The sequence below is a fragment of the Pteronotus mesoamericanus genome, unplaced genomic scaffold (assembly GCF_021234165.1).
Source record: "Pteronotus mesoamericanus isolate MK-2021 breed Mesoamerican mustached bat unplaced genomic scaffold, CSHL_Meso_final contig_20, whole genome shotgun sequence".
Taxonomy (NCBI): Eukaryota; Metazoa; Chordata; class Mammalia; order Chiroptera; family Mormoopidae; genus Pteronotus; species Pteronotus mesoamericanus.
The window spans coordinates 28423832-28438683 of NW_026555085.1; the positions used below are offsets into that span (position 1 = coordinate 28423832).

Sequence of the window (14852 nt, forward strand, 5' to 3'; positions counted from 1 at the left end):
TCTCTTACACAACTTCAGGCATAATCCATGTCACATACTCAGTCCCTCAACCGTAGGATAGAAAGTGCCTTTGAAGTATAGTCACGTGTTACATGTATCTTACTGAAGCCTCCTCAGAAAGATGAGTCCATTTACCAGTATGACTTCTTTGATGAAAGAAAGATACATTGACCTTTTAGAAGTTATTAGATACTAGCTCTGAAATTAAGTTTATCTTTGAAAGACCACCAGTAAGAATACAAGATTATTTAAGTTTGGTAAATGGTCACAAATCTATGTTTTATTTTGTTTTGCTTTGGTTTGCTTTGGTTTGCTTTGCTTTTCCCCACAGTTTCTGAATATTTAGTCTAGTCAATATACTTAGTAATAAACAGAATTTCCATATCAGAATAAGAGATACTACAAAAGAAAACCCAATTGAAATTTTGAAAAATTGAAGATTTTGAAATGCCCCTTCATACCCATTCAGATTTTAAACTGAAAGAAATTCTGTATTCCTATGAGAACTGTGGTGATCAGTGTCCCCTTAAAAGGCTTGAGAGTTGCAGAGGAAGGGATTAAAAGCATAACCCCATTTACTTCACCAGACTGGTAAGTGGTATAGAAAAGGATAGAAATAACAGAAGATTACCAGTAATTTAAACAGGTTTTGTTACAAATTTTAACAGAAATTCTAGATTTTGGATCTCTATTAAGACAAACATAGCACTTAATACTTAGAAATCAACTGTAAAATGGCCAATGAGTATTTTTTTATCATAATCAATGAATGCACAGGTGAATTCGTCTAATTTTTTTTTTATGGTTGACACTATCACAGATGTCTGCCATTTCCCCAGTATTTTTAAAAAGACCAATATAAAGACATATCAATTCTTCTCAAATTGATCTACAAATACAAAGGAATTCCAATTAAAATTCTACCTGGCTTCTGTTTGAAGGATGCATGGATTTATGCAGAGCATAGTTGATTTTAACAGGAAAAAATTGTCAAATACAACTAAAGCTTCCTAAAGAAGATTAAAAATATAAGATGTCTTACCTTACCTGTATTGAGCTATTTTAAAGGTAAGTAATTAAGACTTATGGTTCTGGCATATAGGTGACTAATTGAACTAAGAAACTGAATAGAGGCTGAGAAATAAAATATATATGGAACTTAATCTACAATCAAGAAAACATTGTAGATCAGGCTGACTTACTCCATACATGTAGCAGGCAAAGTTGGTTATTTATATGAAAAAAATAAACTGATATTCCTCCCTAATACCACATATAGAGTATTCCAGATAGATTAAGATTTAAATATGAATGGCAGAACTCTAAATATTTTTAAAGGAAATAGAAGAAATATCTTTTTCCCTAAGGGAAATTTTTTTTTTATTATATAGTGGTAACTTGGTACTCATCATTAATTCATTCCAGAACTCATGACAAGTGCTGAAATTAATGAGTACTGAGCAAGCAAACAATGAGTGATGAAGCATTTTTTCTTGTGCGGTGGCATCATAATTCATACAAATTTTAGCAAGTGCAACAAGTCTCGAGCAAGCACCAAGTGCTGAAACATTTTTTCTAGTCAAAATGCAACAAGGACAAGGTTTGACAAGTTCTGAAGCTGACCAGTACTGAGGTATGATAGTATTTATTGGGGTAACATTGGATATTAAGATTGTATAGGTTTCAAGTATACATTTCCATAGTACATGATCTGTATATTGTCCACCACCAAAAATTAAATCATCCTCCATTACCATATATTTGACTCCATTTATCCTTTGCTACCCTCCCAATCCCTTTCCATCTGGTAACCATCATATTGTTGTCTGCGTCTATGTGTTGTTTTTTATTTTTCTTATTTATTCATTTGTTGCTTTCAGTTTTATATCCCACATATGTGTGAAATCATATGGTTCTTAACTTTTTTTGTATGATTTCTTTCACTTAGCATATTCTCAGTGTCCATTAATGTTGTTGCAAATGTCAGGTTTCATTCTTTCTTATGGTTCAGTAGCATTCCATTGTATATATGCACCACATCTTTATCCAATCCTCTATCGAAGGATACTTTGGCTATTACCATGTCTTGGCCATTGTGAATAATGCCACATTGTACTTAGAGGTACATATGTCTTGGTGAATATATGTTTTCAAATTTTTCATGTAGATATCCAGAAGAGAAAGTGTGGAGTTATATAGTAACTCCATTATTAATTTTTTGAGGAATCTCTATATTATATTCCACAGTGCCTATTAAAAATAATTGTATCAAAGGAAAAGTAAAAGGTGAGATCAAAAGATAGTATAGAAACAAATGAGAATGACAATTTGACATCAAAATTTTGGGATACAGCAAAAGCAGTAATATTAGGGAAGTTTATGTCACTACAGGCCAATCTCAAGAAAAAAAGAAAAATCTCAATAAACAACCTAACATTACATCTTAAAAGAATCAGAAAAAGGGAAAAAAGAGCCCAAAGTCAGCAGGAGAAAGAAAATAACAATTAGAGCAGAATTGAACAGAGAGAACAAAAGGACTATAAAAAAAATGAATACAACAAATAGCTGGTCCTTAAAACTGACACACTCCTGGCTAGACTCACTAAGACAAAAGAGAAAGACTCAAACAAAATCAGAAATAAAAGATGTTACCACAGAAAGACATAGGATCATATTAGAATATTAAAAAACTATATGCTACCAAATTCAAAAACCTGGAAGAAATGGGTAAGTTGCTAGATATACATAACCTTCCTAGACTGAATCATGAAGAATTGGAAAATCTACATGGACCAATAAACAGTGATAAAATTAAAACTATCAAAAACCTACGAAGAATTAAAAGTTCAGGGCCAAATGGCTTCACCTGTTGTTGAGAACTGTACCAAGTAGTTTCAGGTACTATAGCATCGCCTATAGGCGAGAAGGCCGCAAGGCTGGAGCCGAGCAAGGAGCCTTTGGGAAAATAGGCCACTGAGGAGATGAAATCTGTCCCCCTGGCAGGGGCACAGCCTCCCTTACACCCTGCTTGGCCCCAGAGGATAACTGGTTCGTCAATGATGGGTAAGATCCCTCAATGGCAGGGGCAACTTAAGACAGACACATTCACATAGGGGCCATTAGGGAAGAACTTGGGGGACATGGAGAAGAGGCAAAAGACCCTCACCCCTTGGCTTTGTCATGGCTGGAGTCCTCATTATATCTTAAAGAAGTCTCCTTATCTCTTGGCTCTTCTGTCTGGCAGCCTGACTGGGTCAGTGAAACAAAACTAAATGTAGATATAGCCCTAAAGTGGATCAGGATGTTCCTAGGGACAATTAGGCCTGGAAAAGGAATGCATTAAATCCTATGAAACTTACTTTGCTAAGAATGGCCTCGAGTTAATGAGTACTGGTATTTGGGGTTTGAGCATAGAATGTGATCTATTTTCCAGGTCTCAGGGCCAAATGTGCACCACCCTGTCTACCAAACCCTGACCTGAGGAAACTCTCTATGCTCCTTCAAACATAGCTTTTTGACACTGATTGATGAGCTTTGCATGCATGCTGTATACCCCTGCACAAATTGTTCTCAATAAAAGCCACATCAAGAGAAGGGCTCAGGACATTCTCTACTAGAGGGTATCACCATCCCCTTTTTATGGCAGACAAAGAAATATCTGGATGACTTATTTTATTTTCCTCCACCTGCAGTGACCCAGAGGTCTCTGTGAGAACAGGGTACCCCACCTCAACCAGTGAATTCTACCAACCATTCAAAGAAAATGTGATACCTATCCTTCTTAAACTCTTCCAACAAATTAAAGAGGCAATATACATCCTAACACATTTTATAAGGCCAAAATAACCTTGATACCAAAAGCTGGCAAGGATAACACAATAAGAGAAAAGTACTGACCAATATTTCTGATTAGTACAGATGGAAACATTCTAAGGTAAACAGAGGACAATCAAGATGGTGGAGGAGTGAGTGGAAGTCACACTGACCTCCTCCCAGGACCAACCTGGAATTACAACTAAATTGGGGAGAAATCACCTGGAACAAACAACTGAATAATAGTGAAAGAGGAGCCTTATAACCTAGGACAGACAGAAGAATCAGCTTTAGCACAACCTAACTAGTTAGGAGTATGGTAGAGACTTGAAAAGGCAGGCATGGTGCCCACTGGTGGCAACACCAGAAGGGTATTGAAACTGCCAGTTGGATTCCCCTAAGAAAAACGGGGCCTAAATGATAAGTGGGGATATCCAGCCTACAGCACCAGAGCCCCCAAAGTGCAAAGAAAATAGCCAGTTGCGAAAAGTGGCAGGGTTGCTCTCTGACAGAGACAGGTGGCTGGAGAAGCAAAGAGCCATTTAAAGGGCCAACATATAAATATTTATTTGCAGCCACTTACCCTAGTCTCTGGCAAAGATGAGGGCAGAGTGGGCAAGAGACACCTGAGGAGAGACTAGGAAAGGAGGCTTTGGGGAGAGAACTGAGAGAGTAGGCAGCAGGATCCCAGTGCTGACTCATCCGCCAATGGTAGCAGCCATCTTGCTCAGGCAGACCACTGCCCTGAGCAGCAGCAGCAGCGTGAGAAGACCCAATAACCCCAACCCCAGAAGGGACTCTGCCCTGCCCTGCCCTGTGGTGTCTAAGCCAGCCTGATGAGTGCAGAGTGACTATATTAACAACTGAAGGAGACAGAACAGACAGTAGATTCCTAGAAGTCTCAAACAGACTATCTAAAGTCAGACAGGGTCAACATCTGACATCATCAGAGGCAGATCCAGAAATAAAAAACAGCGGTCTCCTACCATAGAAGTTCACACCACAAAGTCAGGATATCAAGACAAAACAATTTAAGAAGCAGAAGCAAAAAAAGAAGAGTCTCACAAAAAATGGGAAGACAAAGAAACACCCCCTAGTTGGAGGGAAAGGGGGAATCCCCAGGAACAGAACTAAGTAAAATAGAGGTAAGTTAACTACCAGATATTGAGTTCAAAACAATGATTCTAAGGAAACTCAGTGAGCTCAGTGAGCTCAGAGAGAATTACCAAAAAACTACAGGGAAACTATGAGGAACTTACTACAAACTATATCAGCATGAAAAAGGTCATAGAAACTATCAATAAGAGACATGAGGAAATGAAGAACACAATTTCTGAATTGAAGAACACAGTAGAAGGAATCAAAAGCAGGCTTGATGAAGCAGAGGAATGAATCAGCGAGCTGGAATATAAGGTAGAAAAAAGCTCCCAGAAAGAGAAGAAAATGAAAAAAGATACAAAAAGAATGAAGAGGCATTGAGGGAAATGCAGGAAAACCTGAAACGTAATAATACCTGTATAATAGGGATAGCAGAAGGGGAAGAAGAAGAGGAAGGGATAGACAACTTATTTGAAAAAGCAATGATGGAAAACATTCCCAATTGAAGGAGAGAAAAAGTCACACAAGTCCAGGAAGCACAGAGGGTCCCATTCAAGAGGAACCCAATGAGGCCCACTCCAGGACACATCATAATTAAAAAGGCAAATATCAAAAAACAAACAGAGAATCTTAAAGACAGCAAGGGAGAAACAGGTAGTAATATATAAGGGAGACCCAGTACAGCTAGCAGGTGACTTCTCAACAGAAACACTGAAAGCCAGAAGGGAATGGCAAGAAGTATTCCAAGTTACAAAAAGCAAAGGCCTGCAACCAAGACTGCTTTACCCAGCAAGGCCCTCAGTTAAAATGGAGGGCGAAATAAGGAGTTTCCCAGACAAAAGAAGGCCAAAAGAATACACCTCCACCAAACCAGCATTGCAAAATATGCTACAGAGACAAGGGGCTACTTTAAGAAGATGAAGAATTTTTTTTATAAAATGAAGAAAAAGAGTCTATGAATACCCAGTTCCTTTCACAGTCACCAGTACTTGATATTACAAATATTTTTAATACTTATTAATCTGATTGTGACAAGGATGTGTTATTTTAATTGTTCTTTTATTATTTGTTGAAACTAAACCTGTTTTTGTATATGTCTTGCCTGTTTTTATTACTTTTAAAAAGCTTTAAATGACTTTTTGGTATTCTTTTTCCATTTTTTGATTAAATGTTTGTAGAATTTTTCCCTAAAAAACCCCAGAAAACAAAAAATACTCAACCCTTTTTTAGATGTGTCACAAATACTTCTCTATTTTATTACTTGTCCTTTAACTTTTTAAATATGTATATTACTGTATAGTCTTAAAGGTTTAATATCGTCTAATGTTACTTTATAGCTTCTTGGTTTGCATATTTTACTTCAGGATAAGAAAAATACTATTTTGTATTTTCTCCTAAAACTCCTTAGATTCTACATATTGATTTTTAACTCATCTGAATATTGTTTGTATAATGTGTGAAACTGGGCTCCACATTTGTATTATTTCAACTAATAGTGGTCCATGCACCTTATTTGTTGAATAAGCCTTATTTTCCCCATTGAGTTGAAATATCAATTTAATCATATATTACATTGTTAGACAGATAAATATGTTTGTTTCTAGAATGTTCAATTATTTCATTGATCTACTTGATTATTTCTGTGCTGGTATCATGTTCTTTTAATGGCTGAGACTTTATAATGGATTTAAATTTTTTAATATTTTATAATGGATCTCAACATTTAAAAATATAAATAAATAAAATTAATCTGCATTTAAAAAAAGACAAAAAGGAACTCCTACCTTTTGCGACAAGATGGATGGAACTGGAGAATACCATGCTAAGTGAAATAAGTCAGTCGGAGAAAGATAAATACTATATGATCTCACCTATAAGTGGAATTTATTCAACAAAATAATCTAACAAACAAAATAAACCACAGGTATGGAAACATGGAGCAGAGTGAAAGTGACCAGAAGGGATGGAGAAGGAAGACAATGGTGGAGAGAAGGAGAAGGTACTAAACAAAGAATAGGTATGAATGACCCATGGACGCAGACAACAGCCTGGGAATTGACTGTGGGAGAGTGGGGTGGGGTGCGATGGGTAGAGGAGGGCAAAGGGGGAAAAACTGAGACAACTGTAATAGAATAAACAGTATTTAAAAATAAAGAAAGAAAAAAATTCTAAGGTAAACATTTTTAAAACAAGATGAAAAAGCAAAGCATATACAAACTAATCAGTTAATTTAATTATATTAAGTTTCAGTACTCAAAGCTCATTATAAAGAAGATGAAATGATAAGCCACAACTAGTAGAAGATATTTTCAGTACATACAACTAACAAAAGAATTAATAATTCTTTTGATAAGCTCAAAAGGAATAATCTGGCAATGCAAATAGAAATATTTTGTTTTCTGAGTTTGAATGTTCCATTTTGAAAAAGTAAAATGAAATTTAAAAAATGTGATATAGTAAATGTAAAAATGTCCATGTAATGGTTCAGCAAATCTATTTCAAGGTATACAGCTTAGAGTAACGCTAGTACTTATGTATTTTGGCAAATATTTGTAAACTTGAATAGTATTATTATTTCTAAAAAAGAAGAGGTAGATAAGCCCCAAATCCATGTACAGAATAATAATAAATAAATATCGGCATATATTTAAATGGGGTATTATACAATAGTTAAAAATAAAAAAAACAAGTAAAAATGCATTATTAGATAATGAAGAAATGTCAAATTCAACAAAATAAATTATTTTGGAAGATTATACATAGTATTATTTCAGTTATATTAATATGCAAACTAAAGAGTATTTGGTTCAGACATATATACAGTTAATACAGTATATTAAGGGCAAAGGTGGTAAATGTAAATTAAGGATATTTGATTCAGTTGGATGGGACAGTGGAGGAGTCCTTGAGGACAAGCACAAGGACATCAGTAATATTCTGCTTCATACATTGAATAACGGGTGGATATATATTCATTTTGTTATTAAAATATTTGTTAAATTACAGATATAAAATAATTGATTTGGGAAAATATAGCCTCTAATCTGTGTGTCAGGTCCTCATATGTCCATCATTTTTGCAAGGTTAAGTGGAACACTCAGTTTCAATTTCACACAGAAGTCCAGGAAACCAGGGTCTGCAAACATACCTTTTAAACAAGATATTTAATAATTTCATTGATATGAATATCTAAAGTCAATGCTTCAAATAATTATACATGGTAGATTGTTAATAACAAAAATATTCAATTGTCAATTTAAATTATAAACAGGCATATGTTTAGATACATCTAGATGTGTATATATGTATCTAGGTTTTTGTTTTGATTTTTTTTTTTTGTACCTGAAATTGTTAACCCCATCTTCACAGTCACCATAATTCTGACAGGAAAGGGAGAAGCCCTCATTCATTTTAATTTCACAGTGTTCCCCTTCAATTCCTGAAAAGAGAGATGCGGAAGACATGGATGAGCAATTGTCATTTCAGAGTGTGAATCAGAATCAGTGGTATAGAGTTTGAAGAATTTGCTCATGATGGAAGTTATGAAATAAAAGGAGGAAATACCTCATCTCTGGTTTCTCATACAACTCTTTTACATAATGTATAAATAAAATTATACTAGTTTCTAATTAATGAGTTTAAATAAAAGAACCAAGGAAGAAATAATTTACTATCTCCCCTGGGAAAGTAGAGATGTTGCTAATGTCACCGTTTCTTTTTTTCTTAAAGGTATTTAACTGTTTGAACAAAAAGAATTGAAACAATCTTAAAAGCAAATGAATTAATGAGATGACCAATCTTAAAAAAAACTGAACTTTAGTGATCAAATTTATTCAAGGCAGTTAGAAGATGAAGCAAACTATTTAATTGTTTTTCATATCTAAGTGATTCAAAGAAAACAATTATTTTGATTCACAGCTACATAATCAGTCATCCATTTAAACACATGCCAGTTACATTTTAAAATAACAAAGAACATTAAACAATTATACAGCTGTAATTATTGTAAAACACTTGTGTCAGAAAAAAATCACCATAATAATCATGTTTAAAAATACATTACATATTTTAATATTTATGATGAACATTTAAACAATTATTCCCATGGTTATATATTAACGAGGTATAACAAAATATGTACTTACATTCATTTTGTCTTGCTAACATTTTTCTATACTAATTGAAAAATATTAGAAACAAGGTTTTCCTTTCTCTTTTTAGTGACATAACTAAGAAACAAATAATTGCAGATACATGTCATTTTACATGTCATTATTTACTCAGATTTTTGTTACTTTAAGAAAACTGGATTTATTACTGACATACAAAAGGACCTCAATTGAAACTCAGAAGCATTGAAAGAAAGGGTGGTCCAACTACCCATGAATGGCTATCTTCTTCCCCTGGTACCTTTTCATATAGTTTTTCTTCCCCTTTCTCTCTGCAAACAGCTCTTGATGTTCCAAGTTTCAAAACATATATAATTATTAGCATGTGGATGACATACTACACTTTCCTTGGGCTCTCTCTCTGCATCATGACATTTTAGCTTCAGCATCTACTGCTCAGTGGAAAATCCCCTCCATATTTCCTCACTCAGATTATCATGAGACAACATGCTAATAGTCTACTTTATCTTTTCACATCACCCCATGCCACAAGTCATTATCATTCTCTGTGACATCTACCATCAGGTCAAGAGCCAAACCCCCTTCTAGTTGGGGTTTGGGAAGTTCGTATTACATCTTATAAAATCTGGGTGCCTCTTTAGGGGAAAATATTATGTAAATCTAAAAAATTTCTTAATCAGCAGAAGATAAGAACAAAAATACAATAAAGCACATAGGGAAAAATTAGAAAACAAATAGGATGGTTTATTTAAATCCATATATATCAATAATTATAATATATTAAATATGATATTTAAAACTTCAATTTAAGGCAAAAATAAACTACATAATAGAATGGAGTGCATGATATTTCAAGGAAACTTACTTTAAATATAGAGACAAATATAGATTAAAAGTAGGAAGATAAAATAAAGATGCACCGTGAAATACTAATCATAAGAAACCTGGAGAGCCCATATGACAGGTAGAGCAGATAGCCTTCACAACAAACATTATTAATTTGTTCTATTTTTTCTTACACAATTATCAAAAACATGAAGTTGCATATTAATAATTTTCATTCATACACTAGAGATGTATCCTCAGCATTAAAAATAAAAATAAAATGAGCTATTTCTAAGTTAACACAGTTCTCCTAATTTTAGGTTAGCAAGTTATTATTCTATACAATTTCCCATTCCTCAGTCACTATCTGTGTTATATAAATTGCAACTGTTATAAAATAGTTATAAATAATATAACAAGTTTTTTCTTTAAATATTTTATTAAAATTAAAATTGTTTTACAAGTTAAAGATTTAGAGATTCAAGTATATTCTACCCTTCATACTTTTAGTATGACTAGCTTTGTCTGGGAGGCAGGGCATATTGACAGTAATATGTTCCTAGAAATGTTCTCCTGAGGCATTGCAGTTCAGGGGTGTTGGCCAGAAAAGTGCCAGTGTGCCTCTCTGAGTTCATCCAGACTGATGAATCAGAAGAACAGTCGGGACCTGGGAACTCAGACAGCTCACTGATAAACTTATTTTCTGTGATTTTACCTTATTCATTTACTTTGACATTTCTGAGATGGAGTTTTGTTACCATCTAGCAGCATATGTCAATGGACTGTGGAAATTAGATTACTGAGATGCAGTAGACATTGGAAGAAAAAATAAAGTAGATATGGATTCCATTTAAAATAAGACAAAGCTTTGCTGAGAAAGCTTATGTTTAAGAGATTTAAAGGGGGAAATGTATACTTAGCAAACTAAATTTTCCAGTTTGGTGTGAGCAGTAGATGTTTATTCATGTAAAGGGTACATGGGGTTGACAGCTAAAGTCTGTCAAAACTACAAGTACAGTGGATGAATCCTGTGTTGTTCTTGTTATTTATCCCCATCCAGAGCTATCCAGGCGACTTTATTTTAGTAACTGCAATACAGTCCTTTACACTCAGACTGATGTGATCTTAATCCTTATCTCAGTATCTTGCCTAAGTATTGTTACAGCAAATGCATGTGGCTGGTTAATAAAAGAAATCTTTCCACTTCTCTACTCCCCCAAAACATATAATAAAATAAATTACTAAACATACTGCTAAAATTTAGGAGAAAAATCAATTACTTAATATTTTCTCATATCCAACAAGTGTAGCCTATTTGTACTTGATTCTCTATACGAGATTGCATAGAACAAAATAAACCAACATGAAACCATTTCATGAAACCATTTTAGGAAAAATTTTATCATTTAGGGATATAACTTGAAACTATCATATTAGAAGATATATATCTCTTGAAATGATTAGAAGTGAAAATAAATAAAGAAAACCTAGAGTATATCTTTCAAGTATTCAAACAAAGCAATGTCAAAATCATATACTTTTAAAATGAAAACTATAATTATTAGAAGTGAATTATTTTCAAAAGCACTAAGGTATAATACTTTTATTTCTCCTTATTTAAAAGTTAATATCCCTGTATTTTAAAACTTCATGAAACAAAAAGAGATTATTCTCTTCACAAGTCAGAAAATTTTGTTCATTTTAAAGCAATATTATTCAAATACTAATATTTTCTTTAAAATTAGCCAGTTGTACAAAAATATTTGCAAATTTAACTTTGAAAACTATGAAAGATAGAACCACTATTTTCAATGAGTCCTATTAAAATTTTTAACATTGATTGTAAGTCAGCTTTTAAAAAATTATAAAGCTAATATTTTTGTTACATTTTACTAATAAATATTTGACATGTTTTAAAGTTAATTGACAACAAGATATATTTTCTTTGAATAATTTTCCCATTATAACTTTCCAAAGCTATTTAAACTTAGTAGGCATGTGCTACTATATAAGCATATGTTTTCAACTGTCAAAGGAATAATTTTTAATTTAGATGAACTATTTTGTCAAGTGACACATTTACTTGGTGCTTGGAATTATACTATACACCATAGATAATGTGTCATTACCATAATAATAGTATACTACTAGAGTAATAGATACATTTAAATGCAACTGCTTGCCTCCTCTGGTAGTACAAATCCATCAAGCTTAGAATACCAATTGTAAATCAATAGTACACGTAAGTGATCAGATTCATCCTTTCACTGCATCTTACAAAGAGTCTTTTCCATATTTTAATACTTTGTAAAGTGTTGTTCATAGAAATTTTTGCTCCTTTCACCTTAAACAGATATGGATGAAGTGGCTACATTTGAAAACTAATCCCTTTAATTTAAATTAAAAGTTTACTACGTTGATGATCTTGCCTATAAACTAGGACACTATTTTAAGTAGAAAGATAAAGAATCTTTCCTAAAGACAATATTAGAAAATATATGCATTTTAAGAATAAAATGATTTTAGATTTCTCACTATATTCACAGATATAACATAGATAATCTACTATATTCAGTATATACCTATCTATACACATTCATGTGTATTTCATTTAAAGTCATCTTTACCTCTGTAACACTCAAATTATTTTTATATTCCTCAGCTACCAGCCTGAATTCAGCTTATTCAACCTCTCCTACTTAATTCTCTCTTTCCCCTCACTGTATGCAGTAGACATTACTTTTTTTAATAGTGAGAAAGTGCTTTCTTTAAAAAAAATCTTGTTTATTCAATTACAGTTTTCCCAATTTTTCCCATTTGGCACCTCCATCCAGCTCACGCCTCCACTCCCACAGTCCATCACCACACTGTTGTCCATATCCGTGGGTCATTCAAACATGTTTTTTCACTAATCCCTTCCTCTTCTTTTCATCATTCCCTTCCTCCTTCCTCTCCTCTTATAGATATCAATCTGATCCAAGTTTCCATGTCCCTCATCCTATTTTTTTCATTATTTTATTTTTGTTCATTAGATTCCTCCTATAAATGAAACCGTACAGTATTTGTCTTTTGCTGACTGGCTTACTTCACTTAGAAAAATATTCACCAGTTCCATCCATGCTGTCAAAAGGTAGGCATTCCTTCCTCTTTCTTTGTGCTGCATAGTATTCCATTGTTTAAATATACTACTGTTTTTTAATCCTTTCATCTACTGATGGGCACTTAGTCTGTTTCCAACATTTGGCTATTGTAAATAGTGCTGCTATGCAATTTACAATAGCCAAGTGTTGGGAGAAACCTAAATGCCCATCAGTAGATGATTGGATCAAAAAGTGATGGTACATATACACAATGGAATACTACGCAGCAGAAAGAAAAAAAGAACTACTAAACTTCGTGGCAGCATGGATGGAACTCGAGAGCATTATGCTAAGCGAAATAAGCCAGGGGGCAAAAGACAAATACCATATGATCTCACCTATAAGTGGAACCTAACCAACAATACAAAGATGCAAGGAAAATAAGACCAGCAACACTGAAAGGAAAAGAAATCAACAGAGACAAGAGGGAAGGGGGGGGGGAAAGGAAGGGAAGGGGAAAGTCAAGGAACATATAACAAGGACTCATGGACAAAACCAAAGGGGAAGAGCTGAGGGAGGGAAGGAGGGAGGGGGCTAGGGAAAGTGGTGGGGGGAGGCAGAGACAAATGTATTTGAAAAAATAAATTAAAATAAATTAAAAAAATAAAAATAAAAATCTAATAAATAAATAAATAAATAAAATAAATAGTGCTGCTATGAACATAGGGGTGCATAAGTTCTTTGAATTGGAATTTTGGGATTCAAAGGGTATATTCCCAGCAATTGAATTACTGGATCAAAAGGCAGTTGCATTTTTAATTTTCTGAGGAAATTTCATACTGTTTTTCATAGTGGCTGCACCAGTCTGCATTCTGATCAATAGTGCACTAGGGTTCCCTTTTCTCCACATCTTTGCCAGCACTGTGTTTATTGATTTTTTTGTTTCTATGTTACTTTATTTAACCAGTCTCACTGGGGGGTATTTAAGGTAGTTGTAATTTATTTCACATTTTCTAAAAGCTCAATGTCAAAATTTTTTTATGAAAATTTTTAAAATATTGATTTATTAATGATATCTATTTTGACAGGTGTGAGGTGATATCTTTTTGTGGTTTTAATTTTCATATTTGCATTTCTATGATGGCTAGTAATGACCATCTTTTCACATATCTATGGGCCATTTATTTGTATGTCCTCCTTGGAAAAGTGTCTATTCAGGTCCTTTGCCCATTTTTTAATTGTACTGTTTGCCTTCCTGGTGTTGAGTAGTATGAGTTCTTTATATATTTTGGAGACCAAACCCTTGTCTGATGTATCATTGGCAAATATGTTCTCCCATATAGTCTGTTTTCTTTTCACTTAGATGATTGTTTCTTTAGCTGTGCAGAAGATTTTTAGTTTGATGTAGGCCCATTTGTTCATTTTTTCCTTTATTTTCCTTTCCCTAGGAGATACATTGGCAAAAATATTGTTTGGGATATCTTAAATCTTACTGCTTATGTTTTCCTCTAGGACTTTTACAGTGTCACAAATTATATTTAAGTCTTTTCTCCATTTTGAGTTTATTCTGGTATATATTGTAAATTGGTGATCTAGTTTCTTTTTTTTTACATGTTCCAATCCAGCTCTCCTAATACCATTTATTAAAGAGGCTATTTTTACTCCACTGTATGCTCATGTTCCCTTTGTCAAGTACTAATTGACCATAGAGACATGGGTTATTTCTGGGCTTTCTATTCTATTTCATTGATCTGTGTGTGCAGTACCAAGCTGTTTTGATTATAGTGGCCTTGTAATATAGTTTGATATCAGGTATTGTGATCCTTTCAAGTTCATTCTTCTTTCTTAAGACTGCTGTGGCTATTTGGGGTCTTCTTTGGTTCCATACAAATTTTTGAAGTGTTTG

The 14852-nt window shown here is 33.6% G+C and overlaps 1 protein-coding gene across 1 annotated transcript in view; it reads right to left on the reverse strand.

Moving 5' to 3' along the window:
- The window catches only part of EYS (eyes shut homolog), a 1478297-nt gene that overhangs the window by 972271 nt on the left and 491174 nt on the right, over positions 1–14852 (reverse strand). The window contains 2 exon segments of the mRNA XM_054568619.1: positions 7977–8059; positions 8254–8350. Coding sequence (XP_054424594.1) covers positions 7977–8059; positions 8254–8350 — 180 coding nt within the window.